At 40.8% G+C, this 26,230-nt stretch overlaps 2 protein-coding genes across 5 annotated transcripts in view; one reads left to right on the forward strand and one right to left on the reverse strand.

The window, feature by feature from the left end:
* Positions 1 to 268: 268 nt before the first annotated feature.
* Positions 269 to 2,181, forward strand: LOC149524657 (uncharacterized). The gene is made up of 2 exons (XM_089777190.1): positions 269 to 1,213; positions 1,584 to 2,181. The coding sequence occupies exons 1-2, from the start codon at positions 526 to 528 to the stop codon at positions 2,129 to 2,131; spliced, it is 1,236 nt and encodes a 411-aa protein (XP_089633316.1). The 5' UTR covers positions 269 to 525; the 3' UTR covers positions 2,132 to 2,181.
* Positions 2,182 to 9,842: 7,661 nt separating this feature from the next.
* Positions 9,843 to 26,230, reverse strand: part of EPHA7 (EPH receptor A7) — a 183,716-nt gene continuing 167,328 nt past the window's right edge. For all 4 annotated transcript variants that reach the window (XM_075923900.2, XM_075923899.2, XM_075923902.2 and 1 more), the window contains 7 exons: positions 23,257 to 23,442; positions 22,638 to 22,699; positions 21,455 to 21,664; positions 19,903 to 20,052; positions 15,207 to 15,400; positions 12,929 to 13,084; positions 9,843 to 11,919 (listed from right to left, as the gene is read on the reverse strand). In XM_075923900.2, coding sequence (XP_075780015.1) covers positions 11,805 to 11,919; positions 12,929 to 13,084; positions 15,207 to 15,400; positions 19,903 to 20,052; positions 21,455 to 21,664; positions 22,638 to 22,699; positions 23,257 to 23,442 — 1,073 coding nt within the window. In that variant the 3' untranslated portion in view covers positions 9,843 to 11,804. The remainder of the gene's footprint in view (positions 11,920 to 12,928; positions 13,085 to 15,206; positions 15,401 to 19,902; positions 20,053 to 21,454; positions 21,665 to 22,637; positions 22,700 to 23,256; positions 23,443 to 26,230) is intronic.

Here is a 26,230-nt window from a genome sequence, read left to right on the forward strand (position 1 = left end):
AATGAAGCCCGGGAAGTTCAAATCCCGGGCTTCATTTGCAAGTGCGGTATGCCTACATTACCCTGCTAGTTCGAACTAGGAGGGTAGTGTAGACATACCCCATGTAACAAACATACACACTGATTATTTTATTGTTGACTAACTGGGTATCTCACAGATGTGCAACTAGATTAAAATATAAGAGAGCTCTGATATCCTGCTTTAATATCAGTGTGTCAGGCAGACTTTTGGATGTAACACAAGCAATAGAATCACCACCAGGGCCGTGTCCACACTCAGGGGTTCTTTCGAAAAAAGTACCCTTTTTTCGAAAGAACTTCCCCTGCGTCCAGACTCAAGCCGCGTTCTTTCGAAATTAAATCGAAAGAACGCGGCTTTTCTTTCGACGGCGGTAAACCTCGTTTCACGAGGAAGAACGCCTTTTTCGAGGGAGATCCATCGAAAGAACGTGAGTCTGGACGGGGGGAGCCCTTTCTTTCGAAAGAATTGGCCTCCAGGAACAAGCCCTGGTGGACAATCTGGGCCATGGGTTGCACGTCTGTGGTTCCTGGCTGCAGCCATTCCTTAAAGGGACAGGCGCACCCTCACAGCCACTTGTTGCAGACAAGGAGCCAGAGCACACGGCGACCTTGCTGCAGCATGTCACAGCCCCAAGAGCGTCCTGGCCCTTCCTCCGAGCCTTCTGGGGACCCAGACAAGGGCTCCAAGCGCCGGGCACCATCCTGGTCCGGCGCAGAGATCAAGAGCCTGCTGGAGCTGTGGGGAGAGGAGGAGGCCTTACAGGCCCTCAAAAGCCGGCGGCGAAATGCCGACATTTATGGCCGCATGGCTGAAGCCCTGGCCCAGAAGGGCCACTACCCCCGCACCCAGGACCAGGTGCGCTCCAAAGTGAAGGAGCTGCGGCAGGGCTACGCCAAAGCCAGGGAGGAGAGCTCCCGGTCTGGGGCAGCCCCCCACTACTGCCCCTACTACCCCGAGCTGGACCAGATCCTGGGTGGCAGTGCAGAAGCACGCACACCACGAAGGTTCGTGCAGTCCGGACTGGCAGACCCGGTGGTGGACGCTCCAGAGCGGGAGCTACAGCACTCTGGAGACGGGGACATGGGCCCAGAGGAGGAGGACACCGAGGAGACGGCAACCCTCACCCTGGAGCCAGTGACCCAGACCTCTGAGGCCTCCCAGGCGTCATCTGGCGCGGGAGAGGAAGCAGCAGGTGAGTACAGTGAGGTTGTGTCACACCCGGGGGGGGGGAGGTAGGTGGGTGGGTGCACAGTGGGTGATGCACAAGGGAAACCTGTCATGCTCAGGCTGATGCCCAGGTCACACACACACACACACACACACACACACAGTGTGACCTTCAGAATGTGTGCTTCCCCTGTCTCAAGGGAGAGGGCATGCCCTTTTGGACAGCTGTTGCACACATGACTGATTGTGATAGAAATGTAGCCGTGTCACTCTGATCTGAAGAAGTGGGTCTGGCCCTGGAAAGCTCATCCCCTAATAAACCATCCTGTTAGTATTGTAAGTGCTACAGAGTCCAGTTTATAGGACTGATTGTGTCTTCTTCTTTTCCTCCACAGCCGGACCAGCCGTGGAAGAGGGCCGCAGCACCCCAGCCCCACCTCCATCTCCATCTCCACCTCAGAGACATGGGAGCCGCAGACACAGGCGTGTCTACGCCGACATCCTCCGGCAGCACGTCGAGGCTGTGCAGGAGCAGAATGCCATCCTGCTACGGAGGGCGGAGGCAGAGGAGCGGTGGCGTGATCGGCTCATGAATGAGCTGGTCCTGCAGCGCACGGTGCTGTACGCCACCCTGAGGGAGGTCAGCGGCTTGCCTGCTGCTGTGCCAGGTCCTGCTCCTCCAGCACCCCATGACCCCACCCCACCAAACCCCCCTTCCACAACAGCAGCCCTTTCCCCCCTTGGACCTCCCTCTCCCCCAGCCCCCCCAGCTCCCCAGCCCCTCTCTCCCCCTGGCCCTCCTCTCCCCCAGGCTTCCACGTCCCAAGAGCCCCCCAGCAGCCAGCCAACCGACAGGTACATCACCCGATCCCGTAGCCGGGGAGCACCCCAAACACGAGGCCCAGGCAGGAAAGGGAAATCTGCCAAGCCCCGTTCAACCTGATCCCCTTCCCCCCTCCAGGTTTCCAGTCCCCTTCCCCCCTCCAGGTTTCAATGACCCCCATCACCCCACTTATTAAGCACACACAAAGGGTTAAAGGAACTGTTTGTTTATTGTATATAGTTTGGCAACAACAAAAATGAAAAAAATTTTTGTTCTTTTGCCACATTGTTGGATAATATGTACAAAATTTTAAATAAGTAAAGAGAACATTTTATTTTGAAACACACCCTGGTGTAAGTGATGTGTCCAAACTGGGTCAGGAGATGGGTTGTGGAGGGAAGCTTCTATTGGGGGCCAGGGCCCAGTCCCCAGGCAGAAGCCCCTCAGTGCACTCAGTGGCCTCCACTGGAGAATTGCTCCCGGAGGGCCTCCCGGATGCCAACTGCAGACCGGTGAGCCTGGCGGATGGCAGCTGTCCGGGGCTGGGCAAAGAGCCTCTCCTGGCCATCAGCAGCTCTCCCCCACCCTGGTAGGAAGGCCTCCCCTTTCCTCTCCACGAGGTTATGGAGGACGCAACACGCGGCCACCACCTCGGGGATGTTGGTCTCCCCCATGTCGAGGCGTGTGAGCAAGCACCGGAATCTGCCCTTTAAACGTCCAAACGCACATTCCACCTGGTTGCGAGCCCGGTTAAGGCGAGCATTAAACTGCTCCTTGCTCACATCCAGGTGGCCGGTGTAGGGCTTCATCAGCCACGGCATCAGGGGATAGGCGGCATCGGCCACTATGCACACCGGCATGTGCACATCCCCAACCGCAAACTGGCGATGGGGGAAAAGTGTTCCTGCCTGAAGCCTCCGGTACAGGTACGAGTTTCTGAAGATGCGGGCATCGTGTGCCCGCCCTGACCACCCAACACAAATGTCTGAAAACTGTCCACGATGGTCGACCAGGGCCTGGAGGACCATAGAAAAGTAGCCCTTTCGATTGATGAATTGGGCTGCTCGATGGGGCGGTGCACGGATGGCAATGTGTGTCCCATCGAGCGCTCCTCCGCAATTGGGGAAGCCGAGGGCAGCAAAGCCGGCCATGACGCTGTCCAGATCCGGTAGACAGATGAGCCTGTTGAGCAGCTCCGAATTGATGGCCCTCACCACCTGCAGAACGAGACAGACAACAAAGTGTTAGAAGGGGTGCCTTATGTCTTAGGAGGAGAACCCACCGCCCACCTTCCCTCTCAAACAGCCCGGGAATCCCCTCCTCAGAACCCCCCCCCCCACAATTCAGGGTGAGTGGAGGAGCTCCCTCCCACTCCCACTCCCACTCCACTTGGCCCTTCCTGACAGTCTCCCTTCCCCCCACCCCAAACTGTGACTGTCCCCAGACATTGACTTACCTCCATCAAGACGGCCCCGACAGTAGATCTCCCCACGCCAAATTGGTGTCCCACGGAGCGGTAGCTGTCGGGGGTTGCCAGCTTCCAGAGGGCAATGGCGACCCTCTTTTCCAGGGGGATGGCGGGCCGCAGGTGGGTGTCTTGCCGTTGCAGAGCAGGGGCGAGCCAGGTACAGAGCTCCTGGAAAGTGGTCTTTCTCATGCGGAAGTTCCGTAGCCAGTCTTGGTCATCCCAGATCTCCATCACGAGCCGGTCCCACCATTCAGAGCTGGTGTCAAACCTCCAAACACGCCTGTCCACGAAAAAGTTCGGAGGCAAGGGCAGTGTGGCTGCTGGACGGGGGAACCCCTCGTCCCTCTGGTCTGGGTCCAGCTCGGGAAGGAGCCTCATGATTGTCTCACGAAGATGCAGCAACAGCTGCAGTATGGTGGTGTGGGGCCATCGCCTGCCCAGGGGCAGCTCTGGCTCCATGCCACAAATAAGGGTCTGCAAGCAGAAAAACCTCAAAAGAAAAAAGCTGCTGGGGTGTCCCAGGAAGCTGAGCACTCCAAACAAGCACTGCAATGCCTTGCAAAATTCCTCAAGGGACAGCAAAGGCAGCTGCAGGAGCAGAGCAACGGGTGTTCAGGAGTGTCCCTCTCACCACGCGTCTCTGCAAAGGGCAGGCAGGCAGCACCCGGAAGGAAATGCTGCCCCCATGCCCTGGCAGAAGCAGTTCCGGGTGGCTTTCAATTTCGAAAGAGCGTCCGGCAGTCTGGACGCTCTTTTTCGAAATAGCGGATCGATCTTTCGATCCGCGCATTGTAGTCTAGACGCGCTCTTTCGAAAGAGCCTCTTTCGAAAGATGCTTTCGAAAGAGGCTCTTTCGAAAGAAGCCTGCAGTCTAGACATAGCCCAGGTGTGACTATGTTAACCACATTTTAGATATTACTTATTAATTAGAAACACTTATATTTCTACAATCAGGTGCTCAGTTAAATTTACCCCAGGCAGTCCTGCATTTACCAGTCCTGATTTAGCTTCTCCTAACTAGAAGTTGTAGAAGTTGTAGAAGTTGTTTTTGTCTCTTCATCCAATATGCATTTGGCTGACTGGACTAGGTTGGCATAGCCATATCTCCTCTTCTTCATTCTTTGTCTATGATGACTTTGATTGACTCCTCCTTTACTAGGGTTGTTTCCTGGTCTAATCAAGTATAATCAAGAGTTCACTTTGCCCAATTTGCATACCATCAGTGTTGAAATCTGCTATCATTATACAAGTCAAAGAAATCCATTCTAGACTCCTCAGAGAGGAAATATCATCATACTTCACATTTTACTTTCATGCCTTTAATGTAACATTTTCCTTTCATGTCTTTTTCAAGTCTGCTTCAATGGACTATGTATCACCAGTTGCTTTCCCATCTGTCTCAATTTAGTTTCTTTGACAAATTCCAATCTGGCCTTCAGAAAAATCACAGTATTAAAACACTCCACTCAAGGTTATTAGCCATATTTTATTAAATATGAGAATTTAAAAATAAATCCTGATGCTTCTTGACCTCCCTGAAAGCCTGTGAAACATTACACTATAGAACTCCCTGCCTTCAGAGTCACATATTCTAAACATCTTCACATTTCCACTCATTTTCTGGTTCCAGTCAAATGCAGGACAAGGTTTTCCTTTTTAATGCGTTTCATGATCTTATTGCACATAACCTACAAGGTCTCAGTCTCATAAACTTCAAATAGTGTCCTTCACTCTCATACTTTGCACCATTTATCTGTCCTAAACACCCTCCCATGGTTTCATGGATATCATACATTGGTCCTTAGATTATGGAAGCCTGTGTCTTTACACAGCATTCTAAACCTTTCCAGACCCCTTTCAGGAATCTGATTTGTTTTGTATAGCTCCATATTTCACCTCCCTTTAAAACAACCTGCTTACAAAAATCAGACATAAAAATACAAAAGTGTCACAGTATATTACTGAAGAATGTCTCTCATTTTTACCATACAATTATAAATGAAATGACATTTAAATATTGTAGTTATATTTCAGTGTATAGAGCAGTATATATGAGGCATTGTATGACATTTTAGTTTGGACAGATTTTTCCACTGCTTTTTATGTAGCCTGTTGTAAAACAAGGCAAATAGCCAGATGAACTGATGTACCTCCTAGATGACCTGGTTAAGAGCTACTGCCTTAACAAGTGGAAGCTTTCCAACCTTAACAAAAATTTAAATATAATCTTTAAAACAAAACAAAACAAAACGAAACAAAACCCAAAAGCTGTCTAGCTTGCTTTCTGTTTCCCCTCAGCTCTAGGGTACAATTCATTTTTATATGTTTTAATCTGATATGTTATGCTTCAGTAATTATGCACGTTTTGCAAAGCACTTTATAGAATGCATTACCAATGATGAGAGAAGAACCCAATAGTGTTTTGGGTTTCATGACATTCATGGTAGCTTTTATTTGTCATACTTTCTGAACATTTACCAACCACTTTCCCCCCCGGTAAGACACTGTTTTTCAAGGGAAATTTAATTTAAAACTGTATATTCCTAAGTAGATGGAAGGCTGCATTATGCAAGTAATAAAGATTATTGCTTGAAAGTAATTGTTGGCCAGCCTCTGATTCTTAGGGGAATAATGGGGAAAATATGCTGCTGCCCAGAATTTGTGTTTTACGGGAACTAAAATGAGACTAAAAGAGCTTGGCTTGTCTAGCCTAGTAAAATGATGGCTGAGAAGGGATATGACTGCTCCCTATAAATACATCAAAGGGGTAAACACCAAGGAGGGAGAAGAGATATTTAAGCTTAAGTATAATGTTGGCATAAGAAGAAATAGGCATGATCTGTCCATGAATAAATTTAGGTTGAAAATTTAAACAAGGTTTTGAACTCTCAGAGGAGTTTGGTTTTGGAATAGTCTTTCAATTGTTGTAGAGGCAAATAAACCTACTCATTTTTGCTTGAAATATTACAAACAGGATTTATGACCAGGTTGCCTGTGATACCAAGGGCCTGGACTTAATAACCTCCTAGCCCTCTGCTCCTAACTGAAAGCTCAGACATTCCGAGTTGTCTCCTAAACCTAGACTCTACCATCTTCAGGCAGCTACCAAATCTGATAAAAAAAACACTTTTTCTGTCACTGTGTATCAGTATTATTTAATTCATCCACAATAACCTTCCCAGGCCTATCACCTGAAATGTGGTATTACTGCAGCCTTGATATGGTTGCTAGAGTTGTGGTTAAGCAAGTATTTGCATTATACATTTCACAGACTGGAACTTCTAAACTTGTCCTGGGAACTGTTCTTTTCCCCTACTCTGCTCTATTACAGTAATTCTGAAATAGAAAAACCCTAGACATTTGTGAAGAGTTATATCACCAATTACTCTAGAAAAGGTATCGTTGGCTTACAAAAAACATACATAAAATGTTAGAGATTAAAGCCTACATTTAAGTGAAATGATGAAGGGCATATTCTTATTTGGGTCAGGAGCATCATGCTCCATATCTAGAGACAATGATCCAATGATAAGTAACCATTTTGTTCCTTAGAGGTAGATAGCCTTTTGAGACTTGCCCTGGGCTATTGTAAGTCTTTATCACTTCTAATTATGGCCTATGTGTAAACATTTCTTCCTTCCGGAGAGATTTAAATGGCCATGCCAGGGCTTCAGTTAAGCATGATTTTATCCAAACAATAACGACCATATATGGCCAAATATCCTCTTCACTAAGGTGATATGTAAATGAATATAGAACGGCAATTTACCAATGAGCCAGCTGGGTCTTTCATTGGAACATCAACAGAAGTAGAGCATTAATTAATATCATACTTAAGAGTTGTGGTTAGATGATCCATTGCATGTTGTTGGAAGAGGAAAAAACCTCCAGTGACAAATGTGTTTTAATAAAATCTGGAAGATATCGTGATGGAAAAGCTTATTTAGTTATAAAACCAAAATTTGAATCATTGGGAAAAATACCTTTCTAGCAGTCAAACGTGAAAACACGGAAAAATTCTAATCTGATTTAGGCCCTGTGGACTTCAGTGTCGTAGGATAGGTGTAAGGTTAGAATTTAATCCAAGTAATTTGCTTTATTATCTAACCAATCTGAATCCTCATTCTTTTCATTTCTTCTTATTACATTCTTCTCTAAATGCTTGTGTCTCAAAACATTTTAATCTTTTTCTGCCATTGTTTTCCTTGCCTGGTTCCATATCTTCTTTGAATATAGAAAACTGAAAGCTACATTATAATGTTGATTCTATGCCAGTTAAAAATTGGATATGCATACTTAGGCTCCTAATTGCAATAGTGTTATAGACAAATAGATAGACTAGGTATCTGAATATTGATTGTGCTTTGAAGATCAGTCCTACCCCTTTCAAAGACATAAGAATATATAGCAACTTTAAGGCAGTCAAGATATATAGATGAACAGTCAATGTTATATCAGCTACTCAAAGTGGGTATAACTGTAATGGGGAAAGATAAGGTAGACATAATCAATGTTATGAGCTTCATTTTAAAATTTCATTGCCTAAAGTTAAGATTACAAACCTGCATTGATGGCTTCATGCTGCCCAGCAATTCTGAGGTGTGCAGAATGGCCCTTAACTCTTATTTAAAAAGAATAGCATTGCATCTTGCATGACTGAACCCTTAAACCCCCAAATTTTCAAAAGTGGGGCTTGAAGTTCCATTCCTAAATCCATAGTTAGGTGCCTAAGTGGCTTGATATGGAATAATTGATCATCCTACAGCTTCTAGACTGAGGCCGCAGTATAGCAAGCACATAATCACATTAACCCTTGTTCAGCAAAACATTTAAGGTGCATCTACACAGCAGCCTTACCTCAAAATAAGTTACACAATTGGCACTATGCCAATTTTTGATATAATAGGTTTGCTCTTAAGACATGGAATAGCTATTTCGGGATACTGCAGATATCCTGAAATAGCTCCACTGTGTAGACGTAGCCTTTGATATGTATTTAAGGTGAAGTATGCTTTCAAGTCCCAAGAAGAGTTTATAAAATGAAGCACGTGATTATGTTTTGTTAGTAAAACACTGGCTGTTGGAAGAGGCTCAACACTTTTGAAAGTCAGAACACTTATGTAGAAGTACTTCTTATGTAGGGCTTGTTTAGGTAGCAATGATTACAAATGTGTATCTTGATGCAATAGCCTTTGGTGAAAGAGCAAAGGGGTACTCTGATATGATACCCTCCATCCTGTGTGTCTGTTGAACACATTTTGTATTGGTGTTTGCTTGATTTTCCTTTTAAAGAGGGCTTGTCCACATCTCCCATGACATGTGTATATTTACAACTGGGGCTTTCAAAAGGGCCAGTGGATGTTACGAACCAAAATGCCACTGCAATACAATGGGGTGTCCTGCAGATTGGAGGCAGATAGGCAAAGAGGGCAACTATATCAGGGCCTGGAGATTCAAAAGGGAGGGTCTCCCATCCATTGCTGCAGCTTCTGTGGCAGCAGAGGCATTCAGAGCTCCAGACCCTTTAAATTGCTGCTGGGGCCCTAGGTAGCACACTCAGGGCAGCTCTGAGAGCTGGCGGGGCATGGCAGGATCTGGGCAGTGCTGAGGGCTGACTCTCCCTGGCCCTGATCCTTCCAAGCATATGGAGCTGGCTTCCGCCACCTTGCCCACAGGTCCAGCAACTCTGTCAGTTGCACTGGGGTATGTTAGGCCCCTTTGAAAAGTCCAGACTAAGTTTCTTCCTATGGAGTTAGTGTCAAGATTTTCAAAATTGGCTTCCTACACCTAGCCCTGGTCTACACTAGAATGGGCAGGTTGGTTTAAGTTACACCACCCAGCTAAACAAAATGCGTCACTGGATTTGACTTACCTTAAGCTGAGCTGTCACAGCATCTACACACACTCCCGTTGGCTTCCTTTATTCCTCACAGAATGAGGAGTACAGGATGCCACTGGGGGTTGCCCTCAATGTTCGATTTGGGGGTCTACCCTAAATCCACAAAATCGAATGCTAGAAGATCAACCTCTGGAGTGTCAATCTTCTTCATAGTGTAGACATGCCCTTAAATTTCCATTTGCTAACTTAAATGCCTGAGAGTTTGGATATATTTGTTTGAAAATCCTTTTTGTTTGAGATCCTTTTTGTCTAATATTAATTTTTAGTTAATGAACTATAAAAAAAGCCTGTTGATTTGTGTATATGCAAATAATTCATTTTTTTCTGAGTTGGTAATCTAATAGGAAATATAATCTTTACCACTCTTTCTTACAGCCAAGCCAGGCCAGAAAGTATGCTTCTCAACATACTGCAAAATTTTGTGAACTGTATAAATCATCATATACTGACACTGAAAAATAATCCTTGGTCACCAATGTGTTATAGTTCCAAAAATATATTTACAGTCTATTACAAAGATTACAAATGGAAGTGTCTATGTAACAGGATTATGCTAATTAAAAGCTTTTTACAGATTTTCTTCAACAAAGGCAGAGGATGAAAAAAATTGGTATAATCAAACTGATTTTACTAATCAAACAAATAAATAAAATGGCAAATGTAACACTGTAGAGTGATCAAAAAAGGTGTGTGGGGGGAGAGGAATGATCCTTTTGAGATTTCGGCATCTGTCTTTGGTCCTAAATGTGGGAAAACACATTATGTAGCACTGAAAATACATGTTCTTTTGTGATGCTCTGCAAGTAAAATAGAAAAATATAGTGCATTTTCAATGTATTCAGAGCTCACTACACAGAAATGTGTGTACAAAACAAGACAGTATAAATAAAATGTACAAGTTTTACAAAGGAACATTTACAGGGTTTTTTTTGTGGATGCCCACATTATCAAACAAGACCAATTTATGACTGATCCCTGGGATCTTTCTCTATCAAAATCAATAGAAGCAGCCCAACTCTCTTTGGAAGTTCAGCATTTCACTGAAGGGGTAGTTCACAATTTTCATAATTTTTGAAAGCATTTCTTCTGTGATGAATATACATTCCTGCAATAGCTATAGCCACACTTTCTTATTGCTTATGGTAGTTTAACATTTTAGTTAAATAAGGTAGATAGATAAATAAAAATGGCGTAAAGTTATTTAATTGAGCAAGTACTTTTGTGCTCAAGTTCCCAAATGAATGAGTGTGTGTATTGCGTTTGTACTGAGAGAAGTGAAAGCTAATAAAAAAAACCTGCGAAAAGTCTGAACTGCCCCTTGCTTCATGCTCTACAGTTCTTATATAAAAGGTAAACCCTTATTCTCTCAGCTGGCTAGCATTCAACTGAAATGCATTTAAAATATATGCCAGCCATTTCTTTCATATTTGCTAATGCGGAGCATTAAAAAAACATGATGTGCTCAGATTAAAATAGTTAGGTAACATTGGAGAACTGCATCTGACTTCCGAGGCACTGCTATTATCATCCACTCTATGAAATGCCTCAGTAGGTTTACAGTTCTGGAATTACTTTGTAGAAAATCTCACCTTAAATCTAGTCCATTAAAATCATCTTGCAAACAATTTGTTAAAATTGCCTATGACTACTTAGGGGTCATTATTGCTTTTTTTCCTTTTTTTCCTTTAAAAGATAATATATGTTTAACCTTAAAAAATTCTTTAAAAAATATCAGAGCTCTTAGCAACTTGCATTTTCCTGACTCCCTGCCAGTTAGCAAACCATGTCAATACAGTGTTGATTTAACTAAATAAAATGGCACACACACACACACAAAAGGATACCAATGTTTGGACATACATATGTTGCTCAGTTATGCTTCTTACATTTCTAAAACCTCTAGTAACCTTTCCGAGGTACCCAGTGTAGTAATGTGTCATAGAATTAGCCCTAGAAAGGTCCAGAGATATAAACATCATACTAAAAGAACATCTTTATGAAGAATAAACACAAAATGATTAAAAAAAATCTTAAATCAAGATTTAAGGAAAATATTTTGCTGAATTTAACAATATCATGATTTTATCTGACAAATATATTCTTTTTTAAATTCTTTATGTACATTTTAAAAAGTCTATTAGATAAAAAGGAGGTTAGAGAGCTCAAGGTGTTTGTATGTGTTTCAGGTAGTACTTTGTTTTATTGTTACTGCAGTTTTCCTTGCCATCAGTGGTGGATTCCATTTCCCTTTTAGAAACTTCTGGTGGCACTTAGGAGTTCAAGTCTATAGGTGCTTCTAGTAGATCTTCTCTTCATTGCAGGAAGGACCCAGGAGATCAAATGTCTTCTAGCAGCACTTCATGTATACTGAAGGCCAGCACTATTCTCTCAGTCTGTCACCTCCCTCATAAGGGAGAAATTGTCTATCACACTTGGATGCCAGTGCCATGTAAATGTAGCATTTGTGCTCTCATAGTCTGAATGCTGCTCATTATTTTCTTTTGATGACCCACCAACGTGATACCTAAACACATAACATCACTGGGAAAGATAAACGTGGACAGCATTATTTAATGCAGAGTGCGCTTGTCTGGAATAAAGCTGTCATTTAAAACTGAATAGTCCTCGGAGTGCCTATGTTTGAATAGAACAAAACTATTCTAAAGCCTTATATCAATACTGTGAACAGTGCATAAAACACTACTTACTTTTCATCAGAAATGTGCATACTGTACATGTTTCCCTAGTGTTATGCATGAGGCAAAATTACTTTACATCTCACGTGCAAAATGGTAGCTATGAAGAAAACTCAAGTGTAGGAGAACACATACAGTCCGAGATGCTTTCAAGATAAAGTCACTGTATAAAGGAAAAATCACTGTGACACACTGTCCTCTTTAGAGACATGCATGGAGGAATCTTCTGCACACAGTTCTATTCTTCCCATTTGTTAAGTGGAAAGTTGGGTGGAGCTGTCTCCATACACCATCCCCATTACATTCTCACTTGCAGAAGGCTCTCTGGGAAGAGGCTGGAATGGGCAGGATTAAAGGTGAGGGTGATGATTTTCATATAAATTAAAAACATTTGTACTACTCAGGTGGACCAAAAATTTGAATACTGGCCATATTTGGGAAGATGAAAATTCCCCTTTTAGGGGGAGTTCTGAGCTGACCTAGCCAGCTTCCAAGCCTTCCAACTCCTCAGCCCTGTAAGGGAGGAAAAGGCGTTTGTTTGTTCCTGTTTCACTGATGTCCTCCATCAATTTTCAGTTGGCAGAAATGCTCTAGAATGACTGCTACCAGCCAGGTCAGGTTAGCAATGCTTCTGGGCTGCTCTAAACTACACTAATGGTGCAGGACAGAGAATCAGGAAGCCACAAATTGCTCCGTGGACTCACTCTTCTGTGCTGAGTAAAACTTGGGCTAGGGCAGAATCTGGCCTTGTGAATTGAGCTTGTACTTGGCCCAGTATTTTGTAGTTTAATATAATTTGTCTTTTACCTAGAAGGTTGCTAAACGTAGGTCAAACATGCCCAGTGCCAACTTACTCAATAGTCATCCTGGCTACTGATTCAAGTGAGTTGTAGCCGGCTGCTGTGAAATTATCCTTATATCTTTCCATCTTAATAGCTTGTAACCATTCTCCTACAGAGCAGAACGTGGTGAAATCGGGAGTGTTCTGGTCCAGAAGAGGGCTAATTGGTCTGGGCAGAAGAAAAGAGTAAAGTAAATTGTTTCCAAAAATAATAAAATATAAGGAAGAATTTGGCAGAGTCAGAAAGGGTGGAGGTATTCACAGTTCCTAAGGAGTGAAAAATAATCGGGTCAAATATGCAGTGTCACTTGATATTTTAATTGCTCTGCATGGCTAGCAAGAGTATTTTGCAGTTTACAAAAACTATCTCCTAAGCATATTGTTAAGCATGACAACAGTTCATTTAAGAATTAAATAAACCTGGTGGGGTACTGGTCTCTACTGGAAAATCAACATTAATCTTTATTATTAATATTACAGTAGCGACAAATAAGATAGGGACCCACTGTCCTGGGCATTGTGCAGACCCCACCCCAAACTGCTTGTGACTCAAATATATAAATGATGAAGGAAACAGAGAAAGATACAGTGACTTTCCTAAGGAGACATACAAGGTCAGTGCCAGAGCTGGGGACTGACTGCCTGTCTCTTAATTCTGGGCATTAGCCACAGAGCCACAAGGAATTTGTGACTGAGTAACTCCTGGGAGCTGGCAAGTTATAAGAACAAAACACTGAGTCAGACCACGACATTACATGAGATTAAATGGTTTAATGGCATTAAAAAAGAGTTGCCATGGTTTAAAAAGACAGAGAGAGAGAGAAAGAGAGAGAGAGAGATATCACTCTGTAGGTCAGTACAAAAAAGTTGACTATATAGACACTGATGATTTCAGCTATTTAAATCTGAAGTAGCATCGTGATGTAGTTACTGGGTTCTTGACACACAAAGGATTTCAGGGAAGGGCGTCGCAAAGTTATTATAGAGGGTATTGCAGTACTGATAACCTTACTCCTGTATTGTTGCTGGTGGTGGCCCTGGTGGTATGGTATTGCCACTCTTACTTCTGCACTGCTGCCCACAGAGCTGGGGCTTCAGTAAGCAGTTGCCACTCTTCTGGCTGCCCAGATCTTAAGGCAGCAGCACAGAAGAAAGGATGGCAATACCTGTAAAATGTACACTTGTACATTGAATCACAGGAGAGATTCAAGTACTGCCCATCTGGGGTGGGTCTACACAACACCCTTACCTCGAAATAAGCTATGCAATTTGCGCTACACTTATTTCAATGTTATTTCAAAATAAGGCGCTATTCTGAAACAGCCCTTACTCATCATACAATGAGGTTTACAGGGACATTGGAATAGTGAGCTCATTATATTTTGATATAACAGGCTTGCTCTTAAAATGCAGAATAGTTATTTCAGGGTACTCAAAATAGCTCTGCTGTGTAGGCATAGTGCTGATTAGCAGGGCTCCCATAGCTGGTGGTGCACAATTGCACATGCCGCCATGTATATAAATGTTTTATTCTGCACATGGATGGAAAAGAGGGACAACTGATCATTATGACCCCCCCACAACTCCCTTCTGGGACAGGACCTCCAATTTGAGAAATGCTGGTCTCTCCCCATGACATCTATATATCAGAGAGTAAAAACACACAAAAGACCAGATTTCACAGAGGAGTGGGGGGAGGAACAAGATTTTTCAGTCCATGATGCATTTTTTCATGGCTATAAATTTGGTAGGCAGTCTTTTTCTTACTTTGCTTTTGTAAATGTTGATTATTACTGGTGGAAATACTTTGTCATCTGTTTGTGTGTGAGCATGGTGGAATCAAAGTTTCCCAACATTTTACTGTTAAAAATCTAATTCTTCTAAGCTTAACAGTATTATTACTATTATGTATATTGCAGCAGTGCACAGAGGCCAGGACCCCATCATGCAGCCACAGCTATGAGAACGGTCCCCTCCCTGAGGAATTTATAGTCTCAACAGACAAGATAAAGAGTGATAGTTTGCCAACAGGAGTATTAGTGGCAAGATTTCTCTCTCTTTTATTTGGCATTTTTGTTTTAGTTAAGTCATTTTTGGGTGGATTTTATTTTTACTGAATGGCATGTAGGACAGGAATGGGGAAAGGTGGGGAGGGAAGGAACAAAAGGGAAGGAAGGAAAAGAGTAGCCCAGTGAGCAGCTGGAGGGAGCTGGAGCCAGCAGCTAATCAGAACACATCCAGAATCAATATCTGTTCAGAGAATCATAAACCATCACTGACAGTTTTCTTACCTACTGCAAGTTCCCAGAGGGGTTTTCAAACTATTTGGGTTCCGAATCATTTTGTCCAGAATACCAACTATCTGCTCAAACTTTGGCCTTTCACCACGTTCCTTTTGCCAACAGTCCAGCATGAGCTGGTGAAGACCTGCTGGGCAATCCATGGGTGCTGGCAAACGATAGCCTTCTTCAATTGCTTTTATAACCTAATGGCCAGAACAAGAGGATTTCATCAAGGCAGAAAAATTTAGGGAATGAATTTTAATAACTGTGGAAAAAAATCAAGCAACTAAATTAAGCAGTCAAAGCATTATGAAAGTAGAGTCTGTTGTTTTAACACTAGCATTCTTGTTTTCATAAAATACCCTTGATTTTTATCTTCCATGATTATTAAACATATTATTCTATGGTGTGCAGAACATGGTTGCATTACCCAGTCAAATCAGCAGCAGGGAGCAACAATTACATTCACCTAGGGTGCAATAGATAAATGGGTAGATGGAAATATTCTAGAAAGCAATATAATTTGCCCAAAGGCCTTTGAGAGAGAGTATGCAGTAGAAGCACTGAGTTGTAAATGGATATACTTTGTGCATTGGTCTACAAAATCCGAAAAGCCCATAGACTTAAAAAAAAATCAGAAAATATTTAATGGACAGGAATTATCAGGACAAAGCATTTGTATTTTATTCCCATCCATGTTGTTAGAAGTAAACAAGCAAAATATGTCTGAATACAATGTGATATGGAGAAGTGAGGCCTGGCTGAGTGGTATCTTAATGTAACAGTCTAAAGCAAGGTCAGACTTAATATGAGAAGGTGGCACATGGTGATATGAGTGAGGACAATGTCTGAAGCAAAAATTACACACACTGTTAGACTCTCTCAGCCAAGTGCATTTGGATTTAACAGAGATAGAAATGGTTAAAGAAAAATTACTATGGCTATGAACCTTGTGGGCAGGATAAGAAAGCATGTCAGGAAGCAATGCAGATAAGAAAGGCTTGTAAGAAAGGACTAAAACACTGTTCATGGGAGATTTCAAGCACACTGACATTGACTGACATAACTGTATTAGAATTGCTAAGGAAGGGTGTTGATTCTTGAAGGGCAGTACACAGGACTGTTTTCTCTCAGTTTGCAGAGAAACCAAGATCAGTTCTGCGCTTAACCCTATGAAATAAATCTGCCATGATATGTAAAGGTTGGTGAATAGTCAGGGCTTAGTGAACATAATTACTTCAGATACAAAATACTCCATGGGATGTGTGAGAAAAAGCAAGAGAACTGGGTTGCAGAATGAAAAGCAACTGCAAAGATTGAAGAATGAACTTCAGTAAGTTGGTTGGAATCAATGGTTGTATCAGAATCTTCCAGAGGGGGGGAAAAGTCTCATAAAACTTGGTCTAGTGGAAATGGCCCTCATCTGAGAAGTATTCAATATATTGCTCTGCCACACACTTCCTTTCTGGCACTGTGGAAGTCACCCGCTCTCTGTCTGCTTCTGTAAAATAGTAAGTGGTACTTCCCTACCTCACAAGGGTGTTGTGAGAATAAACACATTAAAACTGAAATGCTCAGCCCCTTGTGTAATGGGATCTACATTAGTGACTAAAGACAGACAGTGATGAAGAATTGTCAGAGATAGTACAAGAGCCACACAAATAACAAGGGGGGGGGGGGAATACAAACAAGGAAAATATTTTAAAGAGTAAAATGCAAGATCAATTAAGTAAGGTTCAAAGGGAAACTCCTCACATTTAAAAGCAATAAACAATTCAAAATGAAAAAATAGCACTATTCTGATGTGCTGAAGAATGAATATAGGAATTACAAACACATCTCAAAATCTTTTTTTTTTAAATCTCATTATAAAAATGCAAGCTTTAGGTAAGGCTTGTAGAGACAATCAGTGAATAAAAATAATGCCTCCAGTATCATTAAAGGGATTTTAAACTGACAAGACACCTAGGAATGATAACATCCATCCAAGAGCTTTAAAGGAAGTGACAAATGAAATGAGAGGCACATTAGTAGGTATTTTTACATGCTCAGTGTGTTCTGGAGAGATCCCAGAAGATAGGAAGTGACTATGATAATGACATTATTTTTAGAAAGCCCTTAGGGATGATGCAGGACCAGTTTCTTTAGCATCTGCTGTGAGTAAACAAGTCTGAAGGATCAGATTGGGCAACAGAAAAGAATAGATCTGGCTACAGCCAAGAACGTGGGATTTGGGAAGAGTGACTTCCAAAAGATTAAACATGCTGTCTGTTCATATTCAAGATTCATGGAACCAAACTGAAGGTTAATAGCTAAAATTTTTAGCACCTTTGATACTTTTAAAATATTACTAATATCTAAGGGAGAAAAGAGCAGTTCTAAACTAGATAACAAGTGGTAAATAAAATAAATGAAGGGATTCTCCCCCCTATAAACTGTAGGATTACAGTTTATAGAAAAAATGAAGCTGATTGAATACAGCAAGGATTCATGCTAGTAGCACAGTTTTGTATCACTTACATTTGGCTCAATTATCTCTTCTTCCATTTCTGTGGTTTGCCCAGAAATGGAGAGGCCATTATTTCTTTTAGATACCTTTGTTGTTTCCTAAATTCCCGAGGCCTTGCCTATTCCTAACGTAAGTTAGAGCAGCTCTGGATCTGTTCCAGTGCATGCGCTGGCTGTAGATAAAGAGCTACTAGCTCTGGGGACAGACCTGTGTTAATTGGGTACTGCGATGCTTTGTTTGCTGTATCAGGTCACTGCCAGTGACACTCCTTTGTTAAAAATGCCACACCAGTAACTGAAGGAAAAACATCCATTTGCAGGGCTACGTCCTGTCCTGTGTGAAACACAAACATCGAGAAAAGGAAGTGTAGTGAACTCCTCCTTTCACATAAGTACAGGGACCTTATGGACACACACACAAAAGCTCTAATAGTTACCAGAGAAGTAGTTGAGCTAGTTAGTGACTGTTTGCCAGTTTTGGCAGCAAGTGTTAGGAACGCATGGACACTTGCACCTACAGAAAAGGCAATAAGCAAGGTTCTGTGTCACTCACCCTGAGCCATCCTGCTCTGCAACTGCAGGATTGCTCTTGGGTTTAATGTTCAGCTAATTCTCATCAGCTCTGTATGGATGTTTCTGCTGAGAGCAGGAATGTGCTTAGACAGTCACAATGGTATCACTATGCTCACATCTATCTGAAGGCACTTGAAAGGTTACTATAGGATAAAATAGTATAGTAGAAGATTAAAAAAAAAAAACCCACGCTTCAAACTCAGCAAACTCAATGAGGCAATTACAGCATGGCCTTCATCCACATTCAGTTGTAAGCAAAAAATGATGCATTTAAATTTACAGACCGCTGACAGTGCCTCCGAGTCTGGTAGAGACACATTTAAGTGTTGTCACTTGTGTCTCCAATTAATTGCAACAAATTCATTGTGGATAATTAGAGGCAGTTTTTAAATTTTGCGATGGGTCAGTCTCCAGGGTTAGTTTGTGTGTGTGAGCATGCGTGTGTTCATTCTAGGGCACACCTGCATATCACAATACACATGAATGTTTGAAATTATTTAGCAGGAATTTATAAATCCTTAATCTATATGCTAATTGGATATTACTTGTAGTTTTATTTCTTTTGTCATAATAAGGATTTGAGATTAGTGTTTTTATGAACAAGGATAATTTACATGATTCTCTCAGCTGTTTACAACACAAGAAGATAAATTAAAAACATTTCCAAAATTAAGCAAGGGGATATTGGATTTTTTTTTCAGTTTCAATGTTTTCCTTTATTCTTCCCTGAAAGATAGGTAAGCTTTCCCTTAGAGGCATCTTATATTCCTGTCAGACCCCTTTTATGTTTGACTTGAGTACAGAAGGAAGGTGTCAAAAGAAATGAAACTCTACTGGGCATCAAGAGAATGTAAAATATTTCTCTTTCTTTGCCCCAAGGACTTGTTTGCCCATATTTTGACAGTCCATGAAATCTTTGACACTGAGACCTGTCAAATATTAACAGCTTTGCACTCTGCCAACCTGACTCATCATTTACACTTTTATATTCTTTTCATTTAAAACTCTGATGTTGAACTTTCGATTACAAAAAAAGAACTCAAAATGAGACTCTTTCTGGTATGTATTTATGTGTGTAGTTCATAGGAACAAATATCCTTGGAAGAAATTCAGGATTAATACTATTCTATGCTATTACTGATGACTTGCTGCTTTAGGTCATATTTTATGCAAACAAGAATATTTCAAAAATATAGTGACATTGATAGAGAGTGTCACTATCTGCTGCTTTTGACTTTGTATAACTTTTTCATTTGACTAACCATAATTATGAATTCAAGAAACTAAGATTTCTTATTTGACTGAAAACTTGTCATTCTTACAAAACATTATATAATAAAAAAAATGTTTTTTTTGGTTATATTATTTTGAAGCCCCCAACCTGTTTGATAATCATGATATAACCTTAAAACCTATGCTTGTGTCAAAGAAGTTTTAGTGTTGTTGGCTAAATAATCCTCTATTTAATTTTTCACTTTATAAAACTCCAGGAATATTTTTACAAAAATTATTCCACGTTAAAGCAAAATTACGTGTGGAAACAAAAACATTGATATGAACATTTATTTATATATATATATGCACATGCATACAATCATGCAAATAAAGCATCTGTATAGCTTACATCTTGATTTGACATGTCCCAATAAGGCCGCTCTCCATAAGACATTACTTCCCACATAACTATTCCATAACTCCATACGTCACTTGCTGATGTAAATTTGCGATACTGAATAGCTTCTGGAGCAGTCCATCGTACTGGAATTTTCCCACCCTATTGAAAAAAATTGTTTACAAATAATATTTCCATAATGGTTTTTTTAGTAGCATTTTACAATTATTTCCATTATTTGTAGCACAAAAATGATGCAATTCTCAACTGTTGACCAATGTTGGAATTTTCAGAGGAGTTTAAACATAATCTGATTCTCAAGGAACTAGGTGTTCAAATCCCACGGAAAAACCTTAAGGCTCCTTTGAAATCCACATCTGATCACATAGGGCCAGATTGTCATTAGTCGTAATGTGGAATAAATGCTAACATTAGTCCCCTGTGCATTCCCTCTGGATTGTTATTCCACTGACAGACCAGGCTGCATGAGGCATCTACTGTCTACACTGTAAACGAGGCAGATGCAGATAGAGAGGATGGGAAGGGGAGTAGGCTGGGGAAAAGAGCAGAGGAGTAACCCGTGCCCTATGAACAGCTATGGCAAAATAATACCACCCAGGAATAAGGGAAGATCTAGGAGAGTAATTGTTACCCCTCATGTAAGAATAGCAGCAATGTTTCAGTCATGTCTTACATTAGTTAGCTTTCAAGCGAGATTAATTCCACTCTGAAAAAGTAGTAGCCCTGGATTTCCGTGTAAATCCTTTGAGTGAGCTCAAAAAGGAGTTACACATTTTATAAATCAATCATCCGTATTTATTCATTCACGGAAAAAAATATGACACACTAAAACCAGCAAAGACTTGCAAGAATTCTCCCCACTAGGTGATAGTTATTAGACATTTAGGCTGTGTCTACACTGGCCCCTTCTTCGGAATAGCCATGCTAATTTAGAACTTTGGAATAGGGAAATTTGCGGGGGAATTGAATATCCCCCGGGGGATTTAAATAAACATGGCCGCCGCTTTTTTTCCGGCTTGGGGAAAAGCCGGAAAAGAGCGTCCAGACTGGCGTGATCCTCCGGAATAAAGCCCTATTCCGGAGGATCTCTTATTTCTACTTGAAAGTAGGAATAAAGCCCTATTCCGGAGGATCTCTTATTCCTACTTGAAAGTAGGAATAAGAGATCCTCCGGAATAGGGCTTTATTCCGGAGGATCGCGCCAGTCTGGACGCTCTTTTCCGGCTTTTCCCCAAGCCGGAAAAAACGCGGTGGCCATGTTTATTTAAATCCCACGGGGGATATTTAAATCCCCCGCGCATTTCCCTATTCCAAAGTTCTAAATTAGCATGGCTATTCCTGAAGAAGGGGCCTGTGTAGACGTAGCCTTACTGAAATTATTTTAAACCAGATTCCTGAAGATGACTTGTGCCACTCTTGGACTACTAAACAGCTTCCAGCCATTAATGTATTTCCCTTAACTGTGTTTTCAAGATGCTATTGCCTGGTTGTAGTAAGATCTCCTATCCACTGAGAAATAGTGTCAAATGTCTATGTTTCTTACTGTAGTGGTGTAGACAGCTTCTGGATCATCTTCTATAACTCTAGACAGGCCAAAGTCTGACACTTTACAAACAAGGTTGCTGTTGACAAGAATATTGCGTGCTGCTAGGTCCCTGTGTACATATCCCATATCAGCCAAATATCTCATTCCGGCAGCAATTCCTCTCAACATTCCCACTAGCTGAATGACTGTAAATTGCCCATCATGTTTCTGAAGGGAAGACAGGAGCAACACACTTGTTAATGAAGTTGAGGGAATAAAAGAAAATCAGATTTGCACACTTTCTTCACTCTAGTTACTTATTATCCCAAAGGCAATGCATCATGGGACAAAGCTACATATTTTAAACAAAATTATTTTAACCACAAAGCAGGATACAAGGTTGAAAAAGGCCTGAATAGCCAAACTTTTAAAATTAATGGAACTTGTTAAAAGTTACAAAATTCTAATTAACTTGTGACACTACAAGTTTAAAAAAAATCCAAAAACTTCATATAGCATTGTTTGTAGCTTGCCCCTATATTTTATGTTTTTCATTTTTTACACTGATCAATAGATATAAAAAAGAAACTGTATAACACTTTTGGGACCAAGACCTCTGTTTATTGTAAACAATGAAGGTTTATTTACAGCATATAATTTATCAAGGAAACATAATCTTTCTGTTTTCTCTACAGTCTTGCAAGTTGTTCTGCATTTTCTGGCTTGTATACATGGAATGCTAAAATGGTAAAGACATTGCTTGGCAGTTCTGAGCACTCAGCAAATTCTAAATTGTTATAAAATATTTTTTTTCTTTTTCCTCCATTCTTTTCTGAGGTACTACTGTACTTTTAAGAATTACTGTGCAGTGACGTCAATCATGCTAAAAATAATAACTGCTATTCTAAACAGCCATGTTTTCACATGTCAGGGCTTCAGCTATCGTGGTATTAACCTCCATCTACGACAGTAATCAAAACCACGATTTCTGCACCACATTGAATCACTTAAATGCCAAGGAATGTATCAGTTTAATCCCATCTGGTCTTCTAATTCCTAATCTGATTCTGGTGGGACAATTTAAAGATCTATTGGTGTCAACCATGTTCACATTTCAGACTGAGCAAAAGTTTTACTATGCTAAATTGGTAAAACATATTGTATTTTGAAGCACGGCACATATTTCCCCTTAGGTACTCACCCTAAGAAAGGCATCGAGGGCCCCATTCTCCATGTATTCTATTACAATCATGACTGGTTTCCCTAAAAGAAAAGAAGGGACATTTTGTTTGAGAAACTATGAACTGAACTGAGTGCCTTTTTTCTGACAAAACATGTTGTTCCTATGAAAGGGCTGAATAGTTGTGACATAAATAAACTTGAAGTCTCCAGCACTGTTACTGAGCTCTAAATCCTGAAATGTCTGCATGGAGCATGGTCATGATTCGCAAAATTAAACGGTACAAATCAAAATGTCAGTGTGTCCTCCTGACTCCTGCTGTGTGACTCGGACTGGGAGAAAATGACACTTCAGATAATAGGAAAGGACATAAGAAACCTTATCTTTTGGCATGGTCTTTTAGGATAACTGAAACTAGAAAAATAGTGTATTTCAAAGCACTTGATCTTTTAATCAAGTGTGCATCTTAATTTTTTCCTCAGGTTGCAGCATAAAGTGAGTATTGTTTTAGTTAGTTACGCCTCAGGACAAAATCCATTAAAAGTATGCATTTCTAATTTGCATCTCTGACCAGGGATAAATTACAGCAATTTCTATCAGTTACTTTATTGCCTGAATGAGGCATCTAGCCACTTCTTACCTCTGGTAACAACCCCTTCTAAATGAACAACATTGGGATGGTCAAATTGTCCCATGATGCTTGCTTCACACAGGAAATCTCTCCTTTGTTTTTCTGTATAACCAACTTTCAGGGTTTTTATGGCTACTGAAACATCTCGCTTGCCTGGAAGTTTCAGACGTCCACTGCACACTTCACCAAACTCTCCTAAAATAAAGCAGATTGACTATAAATGACACTTCAGATATAGAATATACACATATAATATACTCGCTGGGGCCCTGGTTCAACATGGTACATAAGTACATGCCTAAATTTAATCCCATGAATAGTCACATGGATTTTGACTGGACTACTTAAGAGCTTAAAGTTAGGTATATGTATATGTTCTTTAATGAATCAGGACCCAACCAACAAACACTTTTATGTCAGCCTCCACCTACCCCTAATATTTATGTCTTTACAAAACTATTTTATTTTACTTTACATTTAATTAAAGAATACTGATATTTTACAAAGGATGTTGGATTTCCCTGATTTTTTTTAGGCCTGATTTTTAACTCATACTTGTTTTTGGCTTGCTTTATACTGGTGTGAGGTCAGAATCAGACAGTAAACAATTGTCAAAAACAGAATAATCACATTGAGGTTTATGAAATGCATGATATTAATTTAATTGTTCAATGAACTGGGTAAATTTTCTCTCCCATGCCCCAACATCAAAACCATCCTAATGAAAGTTTCATAGAAACTAAAATGCTTTGATTAAATTATGGGAATGTCTATATGTTCCAAACAGCTCTTCCAACCCTGCACAACAGAGAGACAAACTCACATCGTAAAACAGCATAGGCTGGCAAAGTCCAAATGCATTCACAAACATTGCTTGTCCACTCATTCTGATTGCTAAAGTTGGCCATCTGGCATAGGCATTCAAGGCTATGCCCATAGATGCTCCCAAAAGGTACTCACAGCCGAGCATCTACTGGCTCAGCATATTATCAGGGAAATGGGTAGAAATAAAAGGCTGTAATGTAGAACAAAGACTCAGCACAATGGCACCAACCCCAGCGTATAACAGGTGGCCTCAGCAGAATGGAAATGACAAAGTTAGCAAGAAAAATCACATCATCCTTGTGAAAAAAATGAAACACAGGCTCACACCCCAACATATCCAAGACAGGCTCAGTATCCCTTTCCACCATAATAACTGAGGCACACATTGAGAATTCTATGCTGCTTTTTTCTGACTGTCCCTAGCAGACATTTCATATTCTTCTTTGGTCTGTAGTACAGCAGTTCCATTTTGTCTCTCTCTGCCTGCTGTAAGCACAGTATACTGTCCCTTCCATTCTTACTAGCCAATCTTAATCCATTTATTTGGAGCGTAGCTAAACCCAGCAAAAATGACACTTGCACTTTACAACTCTGCTTCCAACTTACATGCTCCAGTTTTGCATACTGAAAACAAACTGATCTTGCACATGTGTCTATTTCAGCCTTAAATTCTACCACATTTACATGTGATGTTTTTCAGGGTTTTACTCAAAGTGACTTGACAAATAGTATTTCAGTCTAATCAAAAGAGAAGCACATGCGCCTTTTACTCTAAACTGTTGATATGGTAGTCTCTCAACTCAACAATTCATTAGCAAATCAAGAGAGACCCAATTTTACTGATTTTACTGTGCCAATCCAGAACTGAAAACATAAAGAGAAATGCTGTACTGAAAGAGAGATTTTTTTGTTCCAGTATCAGCCTAAATGTTGCTTAGTTAGGCAAGACTAATGAAGTGCTGTCTTGGCACAGCAGCATATAAATCCACCCCCGTGAGTGGCAATAGCTATGCTGGCTGGAGAAGCCCTCCCACTGACCTAGGGCTGACCATATAGGCGCTTAGGTCAATGTAACTTTCGGCACATGGGTTAGTTACCTCATTCACCTACCAGAGTGAGCTAAGTTATACAAAAGTAAATGGTAGTGTAGACCTGACCTAACAACCTGAGACTGGGTTGATGCCTTTACTCATTCTGAGTAGCAGCATACAGCAAAAAGTTGTACTAATTTAAAAAGGGCTACACTTGAAGTAAGGTAACATTCATAATGAGTAAGGGCCTTTAAAATAAGCAACATGATTCTGAGAGTAGAACATTAGCTAATTCTAAGCGCTGCCATTTATTTTTATAACCTAAAACTAAATATTTGTAGAGATTTTTTTAAAATATACATAATTTACAGTGCTTGACAAACCACAGTAGGGTGATTTATAAAGTATCCTAACAATACTTGATAAAAAAGAACAGGAAGGCAAAGGAATGTTTCCTCCAGGAATCCAAAATATTTGATATTTTTCTTACCCATGGAAACTTAATTTCACAACATGGCCCAATGCAATAAAAATGTCACATATCTCGTTAATGCAAACAAACGAAACTGCTTTTTTAGAGTATGAATACCACACTGCTTAAGTAGGTGGTAGAGAGTTCAAGAAGAAGAAAAGTATTGTAATGCCAGTACAATTATAATCTAGCACGAGAGGTAAAACAAGAATATTTTTGTACCAATAATATATACATATATTTAAAAAAGCAGAATGACAACAAAAAGTTTTAAAGGAGAATTCTTTTCTATTAATATACAAGACCTCACTAGACTATATATTACAGGCTGTGTCCTCTTTTCTGAATGCCCAGAAGTCAAGGGAACTACTTCTGTGATTAATTAAGCAGTATTTACACTTAACATCAAACCTCTTTACTTCAACAATGAGCAACAGGTAACAACATTACAGTACTGTTTTTCAAGAATGTTTGCAACTTTTTAAAATGGTTCTGGAATTAGAAGCATGCAAGCTTTTAATGCCACACAAGTCTCTTTTTTAATATTTATTTTTCACATTTTACAAGGAAGCATAAGCTTCATCGCTCTATCTTCTCTGGTAAATGCAAAAAAGTTCTATACTTGAAGTATAATTATTTGCCTGTCATTATGATG

This window comes from Pelodiscus sinensis, chromosome 3 (genome assembly GCF_052426305.1).
Source record: "Pelodiscus sinensis isolate ZL-2025 chromosome 3, ASM5242630v1, whole genome shotgun sequence".
Taxonomy (NCBI): Eukaryota; Metazoa; Chordata; order Testudines; family Trionychidae; genus Pelodiscus; species Pelodiscus sinensis.